Source organism: Pipistrellus hanaki, assembly GCF_964339955.1.
Source record: "Pipistrellus hanaki genome assembly, chromosome: 11".
Classification (NCBI taxonomy): domain Eukaryota; kingdom Metazoa; phylum Chordata; class Mammalia; order Chiroptera; family Vespertilionidae; genus Pipistrellus; species Pipistrellus hanaki.
This window is the reverse complement of record NC_140513.1, coordinates 24,269,404-24,291,153: the sequence shown is the minus strand read 5'-3', so window position 1 is coordinate 24,291,153 and position 21,750 is coordinate 24,269,404. Positions and strand designations below refer to the sequence as shown.

General features: G+C 53.0%; 1 protein-coding gene across 3 annotated transcripts in view; it reads left to right on the top strand.

The window, feature by feature from the left end:
• The first annotated feature begins 2,373 nt into the window (after positions 1 to 2,373).
• TMOD1 (tropomodulin 1) overlaps positions 2,374 to 21,750 on the top strand; it is a 71,751-nt gene continuing 52,374 nt past the window's right edge. The window contains exons 1-2 of one of the 3 annotated variants that reach the window (XM_084898771.1): positions 2,374 to 2,503; positions 19,476 to 19,643. Coding sequence is in view for 2 of the 3 variants with exons in the window: in XM_084898769.1 (XP_084754895.1) it covers positions 19,524 to 19,643 (120 nt within the window). In the remaining variant the exon portion in view is untranslated. Of the gene's footprint in view, positions 2,504 to 13,257; positions 13,393 to 19,475; positions 19,644 to 21,750 lie in introns of those variants that run through there. The other 2 variants (XM_084898769.1, XM_084898770.1) reach the window with 2 other exon arrangements.

Below are 21,750 nucleotides of genomic sequence, written 5' to 3'. Positions count from 1 at the left end.
AAATTATCTACAGCTAATGAAGAGGTGGTTTCTATTTCCCTGACTTTAGAAGTGTTTCTATTATTTTTTTAAATAAAGCAATTAATTGCATTGTTGATGTAACTAAAAAAGTAATCATGTGCTAGGACAATTTGACAGACAGACAAATGAAACTTGATCTCTACCTCACACCACATTCCGAAGTCAATTCCAGGTGGATATGAAACCTAACGTGAAAGGTTAATGTGAGAAGATAACATAGGAAAATACCTGTATGGTCTAGGACAGTGGTCGGCAAACCGCGGCTCGCAAGCACATGCGGCTCTTTGGCCCCTTGAGTGTGGCTCTTCCACAAAATAGTGAGTCTATTTTGAAGAAGTGGCGTTAGAAGAAGTTTAAGTTTTAAAAATTTGGCTCTCAAATTTCAATCGTTGTCCTGTTGATATTTGGCTCTGTTATCTAATGAGTTTGCCGCCCACTAGGCGTAGGAAAGACGTCTTAAACAGGACACACAAGGTGCTAACAATGAAAGAAAAGTTGATAGACCAGACTGTATTGAAATGAAGAACACCTGTTTGTCAAAGACATTATTATGAAGGCGAAAAGGCAAAGCAGAATGGAGGAATATATACTGTACAAGATGGGGCCAAAGTCGGTTTACAGTTGTATGAGAAACAGATTTTACTTTATATTATTATTTATTATTATTTTCCATATGAACAACTGTAAACTGACTTTGGCCTCACCCTGTATGTCGTGGGGAAATAAATTGAACATTTTCAGTAAACAAAATAGGCAATACTTTTGAGCAAAATACTTCACAGAAGAGAAAAACTACTGGTCCATAAACATGAAGAGGTGCTCAACACAGTAGGGCACAAATTCAAACCTCAGTGAGATACCACAACTCACGGACCAGAAACGGGGGCAATGTTTCCACTTTTGTTAGTTCCAAGTGTGTCTGTGGCGTGGACTTGTGCAGGAGGAGGACACCGGTGAGGAATGTTCCCAGCAGCACTATCTGTAGCAGCCAAAACCTGCAAGCACCCTACACGTTCATTGAGAATGAGATGTACACTTAAAAACGGTGGTACACGGTGGGGCTTATATTCCTCTACACTGCAGTGTTTCCCAAAGTGTGGTACGCGTACCCAAGGGGTACGCGAAGAGTTTAGTGGGGGTACGCGTTGCACCGGAGTTTGGTGGGGATATGCACTGCACTTAATTCTACGTTCTCATGAGTACGAGGGGTACTCAGCGTTACGAAAATTATAGAAGGGGTACACATATGTCAAAAGTTTGGGAAACATTGCTCTACAGCAAGGAGAGGAAACGACCACCATAGGAGACCACCATAGGAAACAACACGATTTCACAAATGTGGAGGGAAGAGGGAAGCAGAGGGGATTGCTATGAGTGAGGAAAGCCATCTTCGGGAGGGAGAGCTGGAGGGAAGGGACACGTTGGCTTCCGGGCTTGTTGGCGATGCCGTGTCCTGACAGAATGGTGGTTGCAACAGGTGTTCTCAGAGAGGGGAATTCTGGAACCTGCACTTGTCAGATTCCTCAGCAAAAGAGTTTTAAAAAAACATCTGGAATGTTAAATCCTTGCTTTATTTTAAAACATGTCGCTTGCAAAGAGCATTCTCTTACAGCTTTATGTGTTTTGACATGTAGAGATGCATGTTAGTGGGAGATGAGATTAAAAACAGTTTCTCCTTGGTAATCACACCCCAGGGTTACAAAGAGCTCCTGTTATTTGTTCCTACCACCAACTTCCCCATCATAACCCAAGGAGATCTTACCTAATGCGCATACAAATTGTTTTCTACGAGCCCATTAAAAACTTAAAACACTTAAAGTTTGTTGGGCTTGAGTGGTTTGTTCTGGAAAACATAATAGCCTTTTAAGACCCTGGGACTTGGTTTGTTGTGGTTCTTCTACCTCGTCATATGGGACCCTCTGTTCTCAGTATAGAGACAAGACTCTCAACTCTGGGGCCGCAAAGCGAGCATTGTGTGTGGGGGCGGAGGGGGGGGGCAGGGGAGGTGGGGGGTTGGAGGGGGGCTTCTGGTGAGGTGGAGGGGCGTTGCTGCTTCAGTGGAAGGAGGTGAAGGTGCAGCCGCTGCCGGGCTGGCTTTGCACCATCCAACAACCTTCCTAGACCCGCAGGACCGAGAACCGCCCACCTTTTCTCAGATGATGTACCGTCACCTTAACTCCTGGGACCCGTGGGGACCCGGGACTGCGGAGGGCGCTGCACCCGAGGCCCCCCCCCCCCCCCCCCCCCACTTCGGCCGGCCCCTGCCCAGGCCGCCGCGGGGTGTCGCTCCCTCCCGGGCCGCGGCGCCCCCGGCGGAGGGGAGATAAGAGGGAGCGGCGGGCGGGGCGGGGCGCGGTGCCTGCGGAGCGGACCGCCCCGCTCCCTCCCCCGGCACAGCGCCCGCCGCCGCCGCCGCACGGAGTCCGTCCACCCCGCGCTCCGCTCGCCGCCGCCCGCACCCTCCCTGCGGCTCCACGGCCCGGTAAGCCCCCCACCAGCCCGGGGGTCCCCCTCGCGCCCCGGGGCTCCCTGCCCCCGCACCGGGGCCCCACCATATCTGGGCAAAATATTCAGCTGTCGCCGCCGCGGGCGAGAGGGACTGAGCGCGGCTTCCTCTATAAATAGCCGCCGCCTGCGGCTGCCTCCGGGCCGGGGAGCCGGGGGCCGGGGGCCGGGGGTCCCGAGCCCGACGCCCCGTCCGCCCCGCCGGCGCCCCCCGCCTGCCCGGGCGCCGCATCTGCACCGGAGCGGAGGGCCTCCTGCCCGGCTCCAGGTGCCCGCCCGCGCCCACGTGCTCTGGCGGTTTGGGGGTGCAGAGGGGGCTTGGGGTGCAGAAGGGGCTTTGGGGGGGGGGGCGTGGGATCCGGGCTCGGGCCGCGCCTGGCAGCGGCAGGAAAAGTTTCCCAAACTGCGGGGGACGGAGCGGGTGGAAGCGCCGCGGTGCCCGCGCCTGGGCGGCCCGGGGAGGACGCGGAGGCAGGAGCCCCTGGTCGTCGCCAACTCGCCGGGCCGCCTTGGCAGGCCCTGTCCGCTCCCGGGAACTCGGTTTCCCCATCAGCAGGGGCGGGATTCGGTTCCCCGGGAGAAGCGGGGCGCCTGGGCCGTGGGATTAGCAGGACAAGCTCTCCCAACCTGTCCCCCCGCCAACCTGTCCCCCCGCTCCTGCCCGGGACGCTGCGGGCTCGGAGATCGAAGCTCGGGTCGGATTCCGGGAGCTCCCAGGGCCCCCGGAGAGCTGGCCTGGGCCGGGCCCCTGCCGGAGAAGGGCGCCCCGCGGTGAGGACCCTCGTGCCTGATAACAGCCACCAGCTTCGCAAAGCCGCCTGTGACTCCAGCAGCTTTAGCCCCAGAGAGCTGGGCAGGGCCGGGGCTCGGCCAGCGGCCCCCTGGCCTCAGGTCCCCAATTATGATGGGTCTCCGATCCGGGCAGGCACATCCCCACCCCCACCCCCACCCCTTCGCTGTTAGGACCGGCTCCTGGCCTCCCCCATTGCCCTCCCAGCCTTTCGGAGATGGCCTGGCCCAAGCACTCCTGCACCCTCATCACAGAACTAGACCTGAGCCAAAGGCCTGGGCGCTCAGCGGGAGCACCCCAAAAACCCCCACCTGGAGTCCTCCCAGGGTGACAGCCATTTGTTCGTGGAGGGCCGCAGAGCCCCCTGTCAAGGTCACCCCCTGAAGGACCCGCCAGGCCTGCGGCCCCCTCCAGCCTTTCTCCTTTCCTCCCTGACCCTCTCTCTGCTGCTGAGATGGGTGTTGGGGGTCAGTGAACCTCCCACCAGGGCCTTGGATCTGCTGCTGTTCCAGGACCTTTTCCTGCTTGGACAATGGCACCCTCATCCCGAAGTTTCATTTTTTTTTTTTTTTTCCTACTTTACTTTGTTACATCTTTTCTCTAGTGTCATCTCAGAGCCTCGCGGGTAGGATGAAGGGGAAATGGAGGCAAAGAGCCAGGTTCTCATCAAGTCCAGCCACACGGCAAATAGGCAGAGAGTTGAAAGCAAGGCCGGCGGGAGCTGTGGCTTCTGTGTCTTAATTCCCTCTAATGAGCCAGCCTTTCAATCCCGTGCCTGACTGTCTTGGCCCTCGGGTTTCTCTCAGACCAAGTGGAAAGCCAGCGGCCTCTAAAAATAGCCTCCGCCCACCTTATCAGGGTCTATCACCTTCTTCCTCCTCCAGGGGAGGGCTGCTGCTCAGCAAAACACCCACAAAAACAGACAAACAAAAACAGGGAGGAGGTGGTGGCCGCTGTCAGTAAGGAGAAGTGGACCTGGCTCCAGCCCTAGTGCTGCCACTCACTCAGACGGACCCTGCGCCATGAGGAGGCGGGCAAGGTGGTCTCTGGTGGGCCGGGAATCAAAAGCGCTTAGAGTTTCCTAAAGAGTGAAGTGCCCCGATGAAATCTGGGGGAACCCCCTCTGTGGAGGCGGGGAGGAGGGAAGTGGCAGAGGGGTTGGCAGCACCAGTTGCTGCACCAGGACAGAGGAGATGAGGACTGAGAAGGGGCCTTTGGCCAAAAGGCGTTGCAGAGGCTTAAAAAGTGGGATCTGCCCTGACCGGTTTGGCTCAGTGGACAGAGTTGGTCTGCGGACTGAAGGGTCCCAGGTTCGATTCTGGTCAAGGGCATGCACGTTGGTTGCAGGCACATCCCTGGTGGGGGGTGTGCAGGAGGCAGCTGGTTGATGTTTCTTTCTCATCGATGTTTCTAGCTCTCTATAAAAAAAATCAATAAAATATATATTTTTTTAAAAAGTGGGATCTGCTACTGCCTTACAGGGGCTAGTGAGCCTGCCTGTCCATCGGATGCTCAGTTTTCTCCTCTGTACAGTGGGATAACAATAACACCCATTTCATTGGGGCTGCTGTGGGGATTGAGGGCGATGGGCAGGGAAAGCCCTCAGCCCAGTGCTTGGCACCTGCAGGAATATTGTCAGTGTCCGCGAGGGGAAGAGGCGGGAGCTAATGGGAGCTGAAGAGGGGAGACAGCCTACTACTCTTTCTGAAAGCTCGGATGAGAAAGGGAGGGAGAGGGAAGGTATTCGGAGAGGGAGACGGGACCCAGAGGACAGACAGGTGTTCCTGGGATGAGGTGTGTGAGAAGACAGGGAAGGACCCGGAGAGAGGAAGAGGGGGGAAGAGGACCTAAGGGGTATGCACAGGGCGGACTGAGGACCTTCCTAATCGCCTCCAAAATCAAGCTGAGCAAAGGAAGGGTAAAGTGAGGCCCTTTGGTTCTGGCTCAGATTCCCCCTGGAAGACTTCAGTGTCTGCAGAGGAGCGAGCTGATGGGCCAGGGAGGGTAGTCTGACTGCCCAGGGGCCTCGTGACACTGGCTTGCTTCTTTCTGAAATGACATCATCTATTGATGACTCCTGCCTAGCCCTGTCATAATGGCCTTTTCCAGTTAATGTTTTGATTTTTCGGTCTTACTAATGGACCAGCCAAGCTGCCAACATTTCTAAAGAGGCCAGTTCGCTTTTTTTTTTTTTTTTTTTTTTTTTTTGCTTAAAGCCAGAACACCGAATAGATCAATTATTTGGCTGCTAGGAGAGATGGCGGGTTTAAAGCCACAGACCTGCGTCTACAGCAAAACACGAGTCAGGTGGCATGATCCGGGGGCCATTTCCTCCCCTTGTGTTGTTTGTAAAATCCACCTTTGGCTAATCATGACAGGACCTGGCTCTCTTGGCTCTTAATGACATAAGGAAAGAAAGAGCTCACCGGAGTCAACCTCGGACAAGCCTGGGAGGTGTTCTTTGCTGTTAGGAGGTGCTAGGTCCATGTCTGATCTAAACCACTAAACAGATGCAGCATGTCTTTTATTTCCTCTTTCCTTACATCCTCTTCATTTTTTTGTCCCTCGGAGAAAAACAGATCTGTGAAAGGGCTGGGCATTACTGTGCATGAGGAGAAAAGTGGGAGGGGTGGGGAGGCAAGCCCGGTCCACGTGTCCTGTGTCAGCTCTCCTCCTCAAGGTCCTGAGCCCGAGCCCCTCGTCACCCTGGAACTCCGAGGGTGGTGACTCTGGTGGAGGATGAGTTGTGGCCACTGGGTGTTCACTCTCCATGCCCATGGGCACCTGGGAAGCAGAATGCCTCTTGGCCTCACTCAGCCTCCTGGTGGGCTCATCTCTCCTGTCCGTTCTTAAATGCTGGTGCCAACCCTATTCTCTTTTCACTCCACACCCTCCTAGAATCCCACTCACTCTATGGCTCCAAGCGCCCCTGCAAACTAACAACTCCCAAGTTCATGTGTCCAGGCAGGACTGCTCTCCTGTGACTCCTGCCAATAAAACATCCCAAAGGCACTTCACCACCAACGGGCTCATCATCCCCCAGGCCTCCTCCGAGTCCCCCTCTTGGTCAACAGTAACACCACTCACCCAGAAACCCCCCTTCCCTTTGCCACCCCATTCCTTTGGTCAAAAATCCTGCCAATTCTACCTTCCCCAATATCTCTCCTATTCATTTCTATACCCCATCACTGCCCCAACCCATTACTTTGCCATCTCTCTGCTGAATCATCGTCAGAGACTCTGTAAAGTCTTCCCACCTCAAGTTTTTCCTTCTCTGCTGCTGTGAAAGGTCTTTGGCTGTGTTGTTCCCCTCCCTTTGGGGGCTCCCCATTTCCTACCAGATCCCTTAACATCAAACACCAGGATCATCTAAGGCCTGGCCCCAAACCACTTCTCCAAAACCATCTCTTGGCACTGCCATAGATTCTTGTCATGGTGCAAGCATACACGCCTTCATACCAGGCTGCCGTTGTCCCTGCTGTTCCTTCTGCCCGGAATGCTGATCTCTCCTTCTGAACATGGTGAGCGTGTAATTACCCTTTAAAGCCAAGCTCCCATCGCCGCATCTGTGCTCCCCCGGCCCCGTGAATGGACCGCAGAGAATCCGTGTGTTCTGAGTGGAATCATCCACCTTCATCCTTATCTTTGACTAGGCTAATAGTTTTTGAGGTTAGAGTTTATGGCTCATTTATTTCTGCTCAGAGCTCTTTATGGGTTTTTTTTTTCTTTCTTTCTTTTTCTCCTTCCCTCCAATCCTTACCAGAGGATATGTTTAGAAAGAGGAAAAGAGAAAAAGAGAGAGGGAGAGAGAGAGTGATATGAGAGAGAAACATTGATCTGTTGCCTCACATATGCATCCCAAACAGGGATTGGACCCCAGTCACACAATATCACCCAGCATCTACACCTGTTTTCCCATCCCACCAAGCCATCGAGGCCATGAGGGCAGAAACCACACCTACCAGTATTTTCCGGCGTATAAGACGACCCCTTAATTTTACAGTTAAAACATAGGTTTAGGCCTATATTCGCTGTATAAGACTACCCCCCACTTCAAAGAAAAGTCTTACTTTGCCATCAAGATCTGCAGGTAATTTTTGTGCAATTTTGGTCTTTTGCCCCCGATTTTCGGTTGACTTTTTTTCGTTTCAATAGTCATCTTATACGCCGGAAAACACGGTATTCTGGTCCCTCACCGACTCTGCAGCCCCTGTCAACCTCATCACAATAAGTAGAACAAATCCATTATCGTTTAAAAACTCAGTGATACCCTAAGGAGGAAGGACAGGCCTTATCACTCCATTTTTGGAGCTAGGACAGTGAACCCCTGTAAGAATGGTTCCAGGTCACCCAGTTGGGTGTATGTTCCAGAAGAAACAAGTTGCTCTCCAGGGTTTGGTAAACTTGAGAAATGAGAGCCCTTGTGTTCTAAACCAGTGCTTCTCTGGGGGTTGGGTCACTCAGAATCTCATTAAAATGCAGATTCTGGCTCAGTATGCCTGGGAGGGACCTGAGATTCTGAATTTCTAATAAGCTCCTCGTTTCTAATGAGCTCCAATAAGTTTATTAAGTAATAAGCTTAATAATTCCTACTAAGCTTCAACAAACACCTAGTAATGTGCTGCTCGCCCTGCATACACATTCATACCGTGAGACCTAAATGAGCGCTAGTTATCCCGAAGTTTTCCCTTGGCTGTCGCATTTAGATAGAGTTCTTATTGAAGTCTATAAATGAATTTTGCTAAGCCCTGACTCAAAATCCAAGTCTCTTTCTGTCCTTTGTTTTGTTTTTCTTGGCTTGTTTTAAATGTAGCACACGCGGCACGCAGAGCATGATGGGCACATGGGGAGGTGCACGGAACAGGTGCAGCACGTGGCCCCGCCCCCCCCTGTGGTCCGACACGTGATGGAACACTAGGATGGAGCACGTGATGGGTGGGAGGGGCATGCGGTGGGGCGCGTGCCAATTCATCTTGCCTCCCATTATTCAGTGAGTAAACCAAACCGGTAGGATAAATTTTTAGAAGTGGAATCGCTGAGTCAAGGGTGGGTGCATTTTGATAGATACGGTTTAACTTGTCCTGACAGAGGGAAGGACACCAATGTAGGTCTCTTCCATGTGAGGGCGCTGGTCTCCTCCGCCTCTTGGGAACACTGGAAGGTCTAGGACTTTTGTCTTTGTCAATCCCGTAGAGGAGAACTGACGTCTCATTTCTCAATTGACTTTTCTGTAGCTATGAGTAGGCTTCGTATCTGTTCATAGGCTTATTAGCTATTTGTATTCTGATGTGTATTGCCTGTTTCTTTCCTCTTCCTAAATTTTTGTTGGGCTATTTCCTATCTGTCTGTCTGTCTATCTATCTCGTTGTCTATTAAACAAATTAACCCTTTGTTCAACGTGCAGCAAATACCTTTTCCCTGATTTGCCATTTGCCTTTCGGCATTGTTTGTGCTAATTTTCACATGGGTTTTTCAGAAAATATAAAACCACTCTTCATAAAGGTATGAGGCAAGGTGATAAAGTTTGTGCTTGTAAAATGGACAACAAGAACAGGAGGGGGGAAAAAGAAGAAGAAGAGAAGTGAGCTCTACAAGCCAGTTTACATCTGCCAGTGGTTTTGACTTGTGACTGTCAAAATGAATGATGGTTCATTTATTCACCTAACCTGCCTCCAGCCCCTGAGCGGCGCAGAGCTGTGCTGGGCCTCGGGAGACAGAGATACTTGCCCTCAAGTAGCTTTCCGTCCCGGGGTGGAGGCTTCGCTGAGAGGAACCTCTGATGGCAGCACTCTGACGACCTCTCCCGTTTGTATAAGACATTCACCCCCTTTAATCCGGTGTGAGGAAGAAGAGACAGGGGTTGGTGGGAGGGCACAGTGGCCTGAACTAGAGACGTCAAAGAGATGTGGAGAGAAGAAGCCAGAGAATGGAGAGTGGCGTGGTTGGCGGGGCAGGGGGGCGGGGCAGGGGGCGCAGGGCAGGGAGGCAGAGAGATGACTTCAAAGCCATTTCCTGGAACCCTGTTCCTTACAGTGACTGATGCAGTGACTCAGGCACCATGATGACCTCAAGGGATGCAGAATAAACACACACACTGGGCCTTTCTGAGTTCACCGCTTGGACATCCCTGACGGACAGGTGGACCTTCGGGGCTCAGTGAGCCCGGGGGGGAGCTTCTAGCAACTGCAGAGGGAGATGGAGCCACTGTGCGCAGCGCCTGGGGTTGTTCAGGAGGTGCTTTCCCCTGTGACTAAGAGGATGAGATCAGCCAGGGAAAAACATGCACACAGACCCGAGAACAGTCTCTTAAAGACGGCTGGTCCCACTCAGTGACCCCAAACATGTTTTCCATGACAGAAGCAGGTCTTGACAGGCCCTAGATCGCACTTTGTCAGCTCCCAGTGGCCACATACCCGCTGTGCTTTTCCAGTTATGTGATGTTCGGAAACAGACAAAGCTCATCTATGGTTTTAAAAGTCGAAATAGTAGTTACCATTTCTGGAGAGGGGCTGGGAAGGGGGTGTGAGAAAGCTGAAAACGTCCTGTAGCTTCCTCTGAGTGGTGTTTACGTAGATGTATGCCTATAGGAAAACTCAGCCAGCTGTCCCCTTAAGATGTGCACCCTTGGCTGATAATTAATAAAACCGATTCCTTATTTTTAAAAAGAAAAAACAGAACAGCTCTTCAGTGAAAGTAGGAGCCCAGAGCTGAGCTCCAGCCTGAAGCCCAGCGAGGCCATCTCACCCCTGCTGTGGCCACTGTCCTTTCGTTCATGCAGCAGAGACAGCACCCTGACTCTTGGGACCAAGGCCTCACACTGATGCCCTGCATTTTGGGGGACAGTCACCTGAGAACCCCCAGGTCTCTCCATGGCTGTTCAGCCCATCTGGGGCTTGCGGGGCGGGCTCGCTGGGCCGGTGCTTTGTGGGACGGAGGCAGGGACACAAATACCAGCAAGCTGAAGTGTCATCCTTGACCTCCTTTCCCCTGCATGGCACCCTTGAGAGGCTCCTGTTGTGTCCTCACTTTGCAAACACATCCATGAGACAAGGAGTGGCACGCTGGAGGCTGCCAAGCAGGAAGGGCCAGGGCAGGGCTTTAGCCCAGCTCTGCAGGTCCTAGTGCATGTTTTCATCCTTTACCAGGCTGACCCCACGGCAGGCTCATTGGTAAAGTGGAGCTAATGACCCTCTGAGGGGAGTGGGTGAAGAGACGAGCATTTGACGTTACCCCAGGGATCCTTAGCTGCAAGCTTCCTACGGGCTGGGGAGTCCCTTATCAATTTCTGTCTCTCCCACAAAAGCCCACACTGCACAAAGTAGGTAGGTCCTCAATATATACTCAGTGAGATTGTGGGAACTGAGATCCAGAGAGGTAGAGCAACTTGCTTGAGGTCACACAGCAAGTCCTCAACCAAAGTCAGGACTTGTCACCAGCTCCACTCCCACCTGAGCGCCTTCTGCCATGTGCGTGGCCCAGCTTCCTGTAGACCCGGGGACAGGGGTCCTGGCCCTTCCAGGCGTGTGTCCCGGGAAGAGGGCTGGAGGCTGTGGGTTGCACGGAGCCCTTTTCTCATTAACCCGTGCTTGGTTACCCACTCTGCAGGTGCTTTCTTGAATTCTTCATTTGATCTTTGGGTTTCTCTTTTTAAATGCGGCCCCATTGACAATGGCGGATGCACCCGTGCGAGGAGCCTTGGCTCACAGGGGGACCCCCCCCCCCTGCTGCCTCTTTGCTTCCTGGCACTCGGGCTGCCTCACCTCCCGTCACCCCCAGGTCCCACTAGCCTCTCCCCCCCCCCGCCCCCCAGCGTCCACTGGGGCTCTCTGCGCACCCCGCCCCATTGCATTCAGCTGGCAACTCGGGGGGGGGGGGGCAAGCTCTTATCTGCCCTGATCCGGGCACGTAGGATCGGCCCCCTCCACGTGTTGGGCAGCGGCCCATGGAAGTGGAGATGCTGGCTCAGCTGGCAGCCACTGGACGTGGTGTGAGTTGCTCTGAGATGGAGCACGCGGGCCCCTGTGTGTGTGGAAAGTGACGTCAGAGGAAACGTTTTAAAAACGCCATGAGGGATCGAGAGAGAGAGACCAGGAGAGAAAGGAAAAACCTGATGTCTCAGTACTTTTAATAGCACTTTTTTGAACAAAAGACCCCACGGTCTTATTCTGCACTGCACCTGCCAGTGCCCTGGCAGCCGTGCTTGGGAGAAGAGCAGGCGGGGGCGGCTCAGGCTCACGCAGGGCTGGCTCCCCGGGGAAGCGGGAGGCAGGGGATGGGGACCAGGGGCTGGGAGAGCTCGGCCCTCTGTCCGACGGGTGGTCTCCCTCTCCCTGTCGGTCCGGATGGCATCATGGTGACAACGCACCCAGCTCACAGGGCACGGGAATCTGCAGGCCTGAGAGCCGTGGTTGTTGGTTTATAAGCTGCGAGGCCTCTGCCCATTGGAGTGGCTGTTGGTATAATGAGAGCGTCGCATTTTACGTGTTTTAAAATGTAAACATTAAAAACCGGTTTGGCTCAGTGGGTAGAGCGTCGGCCTGCGGACTGAGAGGTCCCGGGTTCGATTCCGGTCAGGGGCATGTGCTTTGGTTGCAGGCCCATCCCCGGTGGGGGGTGTGCGGAGGCAGCTGGTCGATGATTCTCTCTCATCGATGTTTCTGGCTCTCTATCCCTCTCCCTTCCTCTCTGTGAAAAATCAATAAAATATATTTTTAAAAAATAAAATGTAAACATTGAGGAAGCCCCTCCAAAAGCTTCCATTGCCGGCCATCTACCCTTTCACACCTGCCCACCCCCGCTGGCCCCAGGCGAGGCCGATTTACTGTCTTCCCTGTGGGCCTCTGGCCTGGGACAGAAGATGTGTGTCCACCTGCTCCCGGGGGACTGTCCCCAGGTCTGTGACTTGCCTCGGAGCCAGGCCAGGGCTGCGCACAGAGATGGGGAGCAGGTCAGAGGTGATGGCTGCCCTTGCCCGCCCGGCCTGGGGGCAGAGAGGGGTGGCAGCCACAGTCTCCTCTGCAGGACGGGGCAGCGCTGCTCTCAGAGGGCCGCAGCGGAGAGTGGGCAGAGGCCAGTGCACCGAGGAGGAGGCTGGGGTGCTGTGCGGAGAGGCTGTGCTCTGAGGACATGGTGGGACTTCAGACTGCGTGGAGGCGGGGCCCCAGGCTGGAGCGTGTGTCTGTCCTAAGGGGGGGCTGTTGAGGTTGGCTTTCAGCTTGGGAGCAGTATCAGAATTGCTCTCACAAGTATCACCTGGACAGGAAGGCAGGAGGAGTGAGGCAGGGAGACCGTGTGGGAAGCTGTTGTGGTGACATAGACTTACACAGGTGAGCCCCGTGGCCCGGGGAGCAGGGACAGACAGACACAAAGGCCTGAGGGACCAATAAGGCCTGAGTCCGCACAGGAGAGGCACGTAGTCAGAAGGTAGAATGGTAATTGCAAGGGATTGGGATGGGGGTGGAGGGAGCTGGTGCTTCATGGGGACAGTCTCGGTTGGGGAGATGACTGGTGGTGATGGCTGCACAACAATGTGAATGCCACAGAAATTTACCCTTAGAATGACTAAAGCTTTATGTCACATATGTTTCACCACAATTTAAAAAGAACTATAGCATTCAGAAAGGATAAAGACAGAGACGGAGGGAGAGAGAGGATTGACAGGCGTGCGGACCCACCAGAGCCCAGGAGTGGGGAGGGGAGCGTGCGGCTGACCCGGTGTCTGGCCTGGGTGGCCGGTGGACGGCAGAGGTGCCGTCGCCCAGGTGAGGAGGTGGCGGTGGAGGAGAGGTGGGCCATGCCCAGGGTCAGGCACTGAGGCCGGAGGGACGATGCCAGGAGACGTGCCCAGCAGGGAGCCTGAGCTGGAGAGAGACGTCTGAGTCATCAGCTTATCTCTGGTAACAGACCTCACAGGGGAGATAAGAGCCCGGGGAGTGTGAGAGTGAGAAGAGGGCAGAGCCCGGGGAGCAGCTGGGCAGGAAGGAGCCATCATCCAGGAGACTGAGAAGGAGGGAAGCAGAGGGGGAGAGTCTGAGCGCTCCTCTTGTTTGGCTGTGAGGAGCAGGGCCTCATTCCAGGTACCTGGGTGCGCTGAGGATGGGCCTCCTAAGGACTGTGGGAGGACAGGGGCCCTAGGAATCCTACACGAGCCATAGCCTGGGGAAGCAGGGACTGGGCACTTCTGGGGACACCGTGTTCTCCGTCTCTCTCAGCCCGTGAATTCATACACACACACCCCCATGAAGACTCTCCCTCCCCACACGTCTCTTACCTCGTGGCCTCAGCTCTCACACATTCACCCCTCTTCACTCCCAGCTTCCCCTGCCACCTGCCTTATTCTCTCCGTATGTCCCAGTTCAGTGCTGTGATGGGTTGAATTGTCTCCCTCCTATAAATGCGACCTTATCTGGGAATAGGGTCTTTGTAGACGACCAGGTTCAGATAAGGCCGTGAGGAGAGGCCTCAGTGTGATGGGACTGGCGTCTTTCTATAAAGGGGACATTGGGCCACAGACGCGTACAGACCTGGGAGTCGGCCAGTGCGAGCCTGCGGCTCCGGGGCAGGGAGAGAGCCACGGAGCTCTTTTGCCCTTTGAGCTCTCGGAAGGAACCAGCCCTGCCAGCACCTAGGTTTTGGACTTCTCCCCTCCAGAACCGGGAGACCTGAAGTGCTGCTGCCTAGGCCATCTGGTTTGTGGTCTCTGTCAGGGCAGCCCCGGGAAATGGATACAAACGCCAAAGAGTGGAGGAGCTCACAGTCATCCAGCTCATCCGTTCTCTGGTCCCAGGCCAGCTCACAGGCCATGGCCGTGAATCAGGCACCTGTCCTGTCCAATCTGCTGGGGGTGGGGGTGGTGATGTAAAGCAGGGCTGCCCCTCAGAGGTGCCCCTGGAGGAGGGCTTGGGAGAGACAGCTCCTTCCAAAGGCATGGGGCCGAAACCGGTTTAGCTCAGTGGATAGAGCGTCAGCCTGCAGACTCGAGGGTCCCAGGTTCGATTCCAGTCAAGGGCATGTGCATTGGTTGTGGGTACATCCCCAGTGGGTACATCTCATCGATGTTTCTAGGTCTCTACCTCTCTCCCGTCCTCTCTGTAAAAACATCAATAAAATATATTTTTTTTAAAAAAGGCATGGGGACCTCAGGCACGGTGTGTTCCGGAAGCCCCTGGAAGAGAGAGGCACAGACTTCAGTGGTGAGGGTGCAGGGCATTGCCCTTTAGCCAAAGGTCTTCCAGCTCTGGCCGGTGTGGTTTGGTTGGTTAGAGCTTCCACTGAAAGGTTGCAGGTTTGATTCCTGGTCAGGACACATACCCAGGTTGTGGGTTCGATCCCCTGTTGGTAATGGATCAATATTTCTCTTTCACATCTCCCTCCCTCCTTCCCTCCCTCCCTCCTTTCTTCCTTCCCTCCCTCCCTCTCAATAAAAAGCAATAAAAACATATCCTTGCGTGAGGATTAAAACAACAACAACAAAGTGTCTTCCAAAATAGAAGAGACAAAGGCAGGAGATGGAGTATGAAATCAACTCTGTTAATCACCCCCTCTTCGCCCGCTATTCCGATGTTCCCCGCGGCTGGAATGAGAAGGTGGTTTAAGTGGAAAATATCCACTTGGACTTGTGACTCAGCTCCTCCTGACCTCGGGGAAGTGTGGGCCATAAATCAGGATGCTGCCCCGGCGCCTCCTCCGCGCGTTCCCAGGGCGGAGGCTGGAGAGGCATCCTCAGTGACAGGACCCACTTCGGGGAGAGATTTAGAGGCTTATTTGGTTCTCCAGGAGCGTCCCTGTCTCCGACCTCCCTTTCTGAAGCCGCTGACGGATGGCCTCAGCCCTTGACCCGTCCGTTTTTACTGCCCATCCCGCCCGCTTTTATGTCCTGGCACAGCTTGTGAAGTGTGTTTTTCATGTTTAGCAGCAGCAGTGTAAGGCTGCTGAGAAGCAGGGTGGCCGGACGCGCTGTCGGTGTGATATACACGCCGGCTCTGGAAGACGTGAATTTTAAATGGGTGTTTGCTAACGTTTATTGAGCTGCCCCTTCCTGCTCTCGCCGCCTCTCCCTCTCCCGCAGGCCCCGGTGTGGGAAGCAGCAGCAGGCTCGGTTCTGCCTCAGCAGGGCCCTGCTGGGGGCCCTGGCAGCTGCACGCCCTCTTCCCCCCTCCTCCTCCCGCCCCCTCCTCCTCTCGGGCTCCCAGCCCCCCAAGATCTGGTCACCCCTCTCCGCTGTAAAGGTGGGAAAAGAGAGGAGCCAAGAGGAGAAGGGACCTGCCCAAAGCTCCAAGGACACTTGTGAGACCAAAACCCACAGGTGCTCGTTCCCTACCAGGACGTTCGCCAGGCTCAGGGCTGGACTCAGGCGGCGTGAGGACGAGTGAGACGGCTGGACTCAGGCGGCGTGAGGACGAGTGAGACACAGCTCTGCCTGAGGGCACCGGTTCTGAGGATGTGCTGGGGAGCAGCCTCACCATAAGGGCTCCCAGGGTGAGCCTGCATTGCCCATGCACCAGCCCAGCTTTTGCCTCCCTTTTAAAAAAAAAAAAAATATTTTATTTATTGATTTTTTACAGAGAGGAAGGGAGAGGGATAGAGAGTTAGAAACATCGATGAGAGAGAATCATCGATCAGCTGCCTCCTGCACACCCCCTACTGGGAATGTGCCAGCAACCAAGGTACATGCCCTTGACAGGAATCGAACCTGGGGCCTTTCAGTCTGCAGGCTGATGCTCTATCCATTGAAACAAAACTGATTTCGGCAATGCCTCCCTTGCTTGTTGCCAGTTACTCCTCACAACACCCCGAGGGCGGGGGAGCGGGGGAGCCGGGAAGAGTGCTCTGACCCTCCCGCTGTACAGAGAAAGACACCAGTCCAGTGAGCCGCACCTTGCTGCCATACACGCAGAATTTCCCAGGCCACTGATGCTCACTTGACAGGTGGAGACCCCGAGGAGAGGAACCACGTGAGGGTGCCCTGGGGAGTTACCACAACTCTCACGCCAACCACAGTCTTGGGAATCACAGGCCTGTGTGTGTCCATGACCACTCTCTTCTTAGGAGGCAGGGGCCTTCTATTAACAGCTGTAACATGCCATCACTTCCAAGCCGTGTCATAAGTGGGCGCCAGTAGCTGGGGATTTCACCCCCTTCTCATCCCTTCCCTTCCCCACCTCCAGTTCCCTGTCATCCACCGCAGGGGGAGTCTTGCTTTAGAGAGAGGAACCATGCCTGGGAGCCAAGTGGATGAGTGTGGCTTGAAGCTCAGAGCTTCAAAGTTTACCTTCGGAGTGCTCCGTGCCTCTCAGCGAATCTAACGCCACACCTCATCACTCTGTAATATTCGCAGGACACTTGACAATAGAAAGAGCCTTTTAAAAGCCTCTGAAATGGGATTTTTTAATTCAGCAGCACCTCGGAGTGTGTAAGGGGATTGTTATCTTGCTTGTGTGAGCTAAGAGCCAGGCTTGATCCTCGGGAAATTTAGTGACGGCACCCCTCAGGACCGCCTCCCGGAGGTCCCTCCTCCTCTCTCCCTGCTCCCGCCCCGGTCCTTTCTTCCAAGCCGGCTTTGATATAGATTCCTCTCTCCCCTGTCCCTTCTTCCTGGCTCATCTCTCTTCAGTGTCCATCCATTACTGTTTTAAGGATTGTCATGTAAATCATGGAAAAAACGAATCAGCTGGCAATGATAACAAACAGGCCGAAACCGGTTTGGCTCAGTGGATAGAGCGTCAGCCTGTGGACTGAGGGGTCCCATGTTCAATTCGGTCAGGGGCATGTACCTGGGTTGTGGGCACATCCCCAGTAGGGGGTGTGCAGGAGGCAGCTGGTCGGTGTTTCTCTCTCATCGATGTTTCTAACTCTCTATCCTTCTCCCTTCCTCTCTGTAAAAAATCAATAAAATATAAATTTAAAAAAAGAAGAAGAAAAGATAACAAACAAGCCAGCTCCTGAGCCAAGCCTGCCCCAGCTGTCCTGCCCCTACGTCCCTCCCTGTGTGAGTCTCAGTGGCTCCTCTCTCGTGCCCCAGGGGTGAGTCTAAGGCTGTTTTCCCAACTTCGTTTCACGAGAGCTCAATTCCAGGAGCAGTTTTTTAGGGACACGTTTTCCTGGTCAAAAGGACGGGAAATTCTGTTGCAACCCGCCCCTCTAGGAGACATTCAGTGTGTGGAACATACCAGGAGTTTTTGGAAGTCCTGCTGCCCAGAGTCCTGTGGAAGTTCATGTAACCCAAACCTGTTTGAGCACCAGAAACGTGTTTTACAGCCCACGTAAGAGACTCTTGTTCAGAGGTAGCTCTATGGGTTGGTTCTGGAAGATTCTAAGCCCTTGACTAGGGTGCTTCCTGGCCCTGGGATGGAGACCTCTCCAGGCTCCACGTAGGAAAAGCCAAATTAGGTTATTCTCTGAGAGCCTTCAGGAAGGATTTTTTTCATCTATACCAGAACATTGTCAGCTGCTTCTGCTTTCTTTTGGAAGTAAATAAAAATGAATTTGGGGGGAGGGTATTTATGGCTGAACATTTGCATTCTTGGGGTCTGGTCAGAGGAAGACGTCAGGCCAAGCGAGCCATTCTTAGAGAAGAGGATGCGCTGGGGTTTTCTGTATTTGGGAAGCTCTATCTTTCTTATCAAGCCAGCTGTCACACACTTGGATGTCTCCTACAAATATGCCCCCACACACACAAACCCACATTAATAACGCGTATCTCTGCCTTCTGAAACGGAGACATTTCTGTTAGCTTAGTGGACTTCAGTTTTAGTTTATTTTTAACTGCTCTAGTTGTTTTTAATTAACAGTTAATGCCACCTTTTTGATTGATTCGTTGGTTGTCTTTCCCTGGTTTTTGTTTCTCTCTGGAAAATTCCATCCGTCGTGACACAGATGGGCCACGGGTTTTGTGCGTTTGCATGGGGTGGAGGCATCTAAAAACAGACTGCGGTGAAGAAGGTGACACTGGCTGTATACGCTTGCTAGGGCTGCCATAACGAAGTGCCACACACTGAGTGGCTTAAACAACAGACATTTATTGTCTCAAAGTTCTAGAGGCTAGAAGTTCAAGATCAAGGTATCGGCAAGGTTGGTTCCTTCCAAAGGTTGTGAGGATCTGTCCCAGCCTCGCCCCCTGCCTCTGGGGGTTTGCTGGCCATAGTTGGTGTCCTTGGCTTGTGGAAGCATCACCCTGATCTCTGTCTTCAGCATCTTCACATGGTGTCTCCCTGCAGGCCCGGCAGCCCACATTTTCTCTTTTTATAAGGACACAACCATGTTGGGTTAGAGGCCTACCTTTCCTCACCATGACCTCATCTAAACTTAACTAATTCTATCTGCAAGGAGCCTGGACCATCTGAGCCGGCTCCCTCGGGAGTAATATGAAGGGTCTGGAGGAGGCACTCTCCCCAGGCCAGGACTCCGGTGCTTCTGTGAACAAGGTGTTGGAATACAGTGGCTAGAGCCATGCGCTGGGAAAGCCAGCAGACCCGGCTTCCAATGCTAGTTCTGCTGCTTCCCAGGGTCGTGATTTCTGGGATCTCTCAGCCTCTCTAAGCTCAATATCCTCTCCTGCAACATGGAGATAACAGCTAATACCTACTTCAGAGATGAAATTAGGAAATCCTTATGAATTGCCTAATCACTAATGCATGAGTTGGCACATGGTAGTAAGAGTTGACATTACTGGGGGCCGTTGCTTGTGAGGGTTGTGGGTGAGATATTGTAGGTGAAGGGCCTGCGGGAAGCAGGGGTTCAGTTAACCACTGCTCCTCGCCCTCCGTGAAGAACAGCTCTGGCAGAGTTCCCAGCGTTCGTGTTTTCCGTCGGGGTGTGGGGCGAAGGGTGGAGGATTGTACAGAAAAGTAAACTACTTGAAGAATAAAATAGTTTTCAGGCACTCCTAAGCTATTTATAATAACCACTTACTCTTAATTAGTGATATTACCAGAGCAATGAATTAGAATTCATTAAATTACCTGCCCTCAGGTCATAATATTTTCACCTGGCGTGGTTTTATTATGGAATCAGTCCAAGCTAGTACAGTATTCCGCTATAGTATTATCATCCTGACGATTCGTAAGACGTGCCCAGGCCACCATGTGAATGACAAGCACTTATTTTCCCTGAGGGCAGACCCCAGAAGGGTCTTTCTAAGATCTCTCTCTCTTTCTGGTAGGTCTTGTTTCAGCACGGAAACCCAGAAGACAAAGACGAGGTCTTCACGATGTCGTACCGACGAGAACTAGAGAAATACCGCGACCTGGACGAGGATGAGATCCTCGGAGCCCTCACGGAGGATGAGCTCAGGACCCTGGAGAACGAGCTGGATGAGCTGGACCCGGATGTGAGTAGGCTCGAGGGGACCACGTTGTCACAGGCACAGGGACGGCCCCCATGACCACCCGTGGGAGGGACCGGTGCTACCGCTTCCACTTTCCGTCATGGCCATTGCATTGGAATAACATTGCCTTTGCAGGCGTGTGTGTGTGTGTGTGTGTGTGTGTGTGTGTGTGTGTGTGTTGTATTCGTCAGGGTTCTCTAACAGAACCAATAGGATGTAAATACATAGAGAAAGAGATTTATGATGAGAAATTGGCTCACACAGTTATGGAGGCTGACAAGTCCCAAGGTCTGCAGTCGGCAAGCTGGACACCTGGGAAAGTGGACAGTATAGTTTTATTCCAAACGCTGGCAGGCTTGAGAGCCAGGAAGAGACCCAGTGTTTTAGTTCTGCTCTTCTTGATATCGTAACTTAAGTCCTATGATGTAAATGACCAATATTTAGATGCTACAGAATAAAATAAAGATTAGAGACTAAGGGGAAAGAAAACAAAGATATTCACTTAACACACTCACACCTTCAAACATTCGTAACAAAATAAGGAAATACACCTGGTCTTAGCTGGTACTTATAACTTCTACCTTCTTCTACTACCCCTTCTGTATTCCCTTTGCCTTTGGCAAGCACCTAGCTGGTCACAGTTCCTTGCCTGGTTAGGTGATGCACGCCTTTATCCCGGAAGGTCTGAGCCATTAGTGGCCCTGCCTGGATTGGTTGTTGTAGTTTTCCATTGACTGTAATCGCGGGGCATGGTAATTAATCCTAAGAAAGCCCTAAGCAACCTCCTACTGCAGACATATGCTTCCTTACCCCCACTGTGGAGCAGCAGTCCAGTTTCCCCTTGGTAATTAGGATCCATCACCCCAGCCAATGCAGAAACTTCTCTTCGGCCTATTGCTCAGAGGTAGGAGGAGCCCAAAGTGGCCGGGCATCAGTCTTAACTTCCGGTCCAGTGGAATCATTGTTGTGTCTCCGGGAAGAAGCATTTTTCCCTTTGGAACTAAGTCCTGAACTAAGCCCTGTAGGCCAGCAGAGCGTAAGGTCACAGGAACAGGAAGTGAAAATTTTGCCAGTGAGTCACTAGGGGTAGCAGTGAGCGGTGCCACTCTCATTTCTACCTTGATTGCTGGACCCGTGGATCCTGGCGATGGGAGAAGCAGCTCCGTGTGTTGGACACTGAGAGGGAACACATGTGGGGCCCAGCCCTGCAAAGATTGCCACTAGCGGGCTCTGCCCCTGAGTCTGCAAAAGGCAGCTGCTGCAGGTTGGTGGGGGGAAATGTGTCATGCAACACGTTAACCAAGAAAGAAAAGACTAGAAGAATCTTTCACGTGTTAGATGTTTTTATCATTGCATTTCATAGCCAGCACTCTTAAGTGTGTTTGATGCTCAGAATTTGCCTCTGCTGTTGGAATCACAGCATCAAAAGGCAGGCGGCTCCCTGGTTAAGTCTGTGGTTTGGCCGGGCACCATGGAGCCGTGAGCAGGCTCAGGGAGGATTCCTAGGAGGCCCACTAGCTAGCAGGGGCCTCACTCCACATCTCTATCTCAGCTCCGCAGGTCAACATCCAGCAAGGAGAAGGTAGGTAATGAATGCTACTGAATTTAGTGAATTTTTCCATATGCTATATTTTTATATTAAAAATGGGACATTTTACACCTTTTTAAAAAACCTGTCATTGCTTAGCTGTAGTTTAATAGTGATCCATAAAAAAAAGAACACTTGTGTACCATTCCACTAACCCTCAAGTAATCCCAGCTCGTGTAGAGGCAGTAGGTTAGCAGGAAAAATGAGTATCCCGGTTCCAGCCCTGGCCCTGTCTCTTACTCCATGTGGCCTTGAACCAGTTGTTGTCCTTGCCGAGGCCTTAATGTCTCCACCCATAAAACGATGGACTTGGTTGGTCCTTTTCAGGGCCAAATGTCCCTGAGCTTATAATCTCTCTTGTCTCCAGATTTGGTTACGTGGTTTCTTTCTAGAAACCTAGAATCCTTGACTAGGGCCCTGGTTCGCAGGCCCCATAGATTGACAACTTCCGCCAGCAGCACACTGTCATCTTGCTATTTCCCCTCCACCCCCTTAATCCCCCGCTTCCCCCCGCCTACCTGT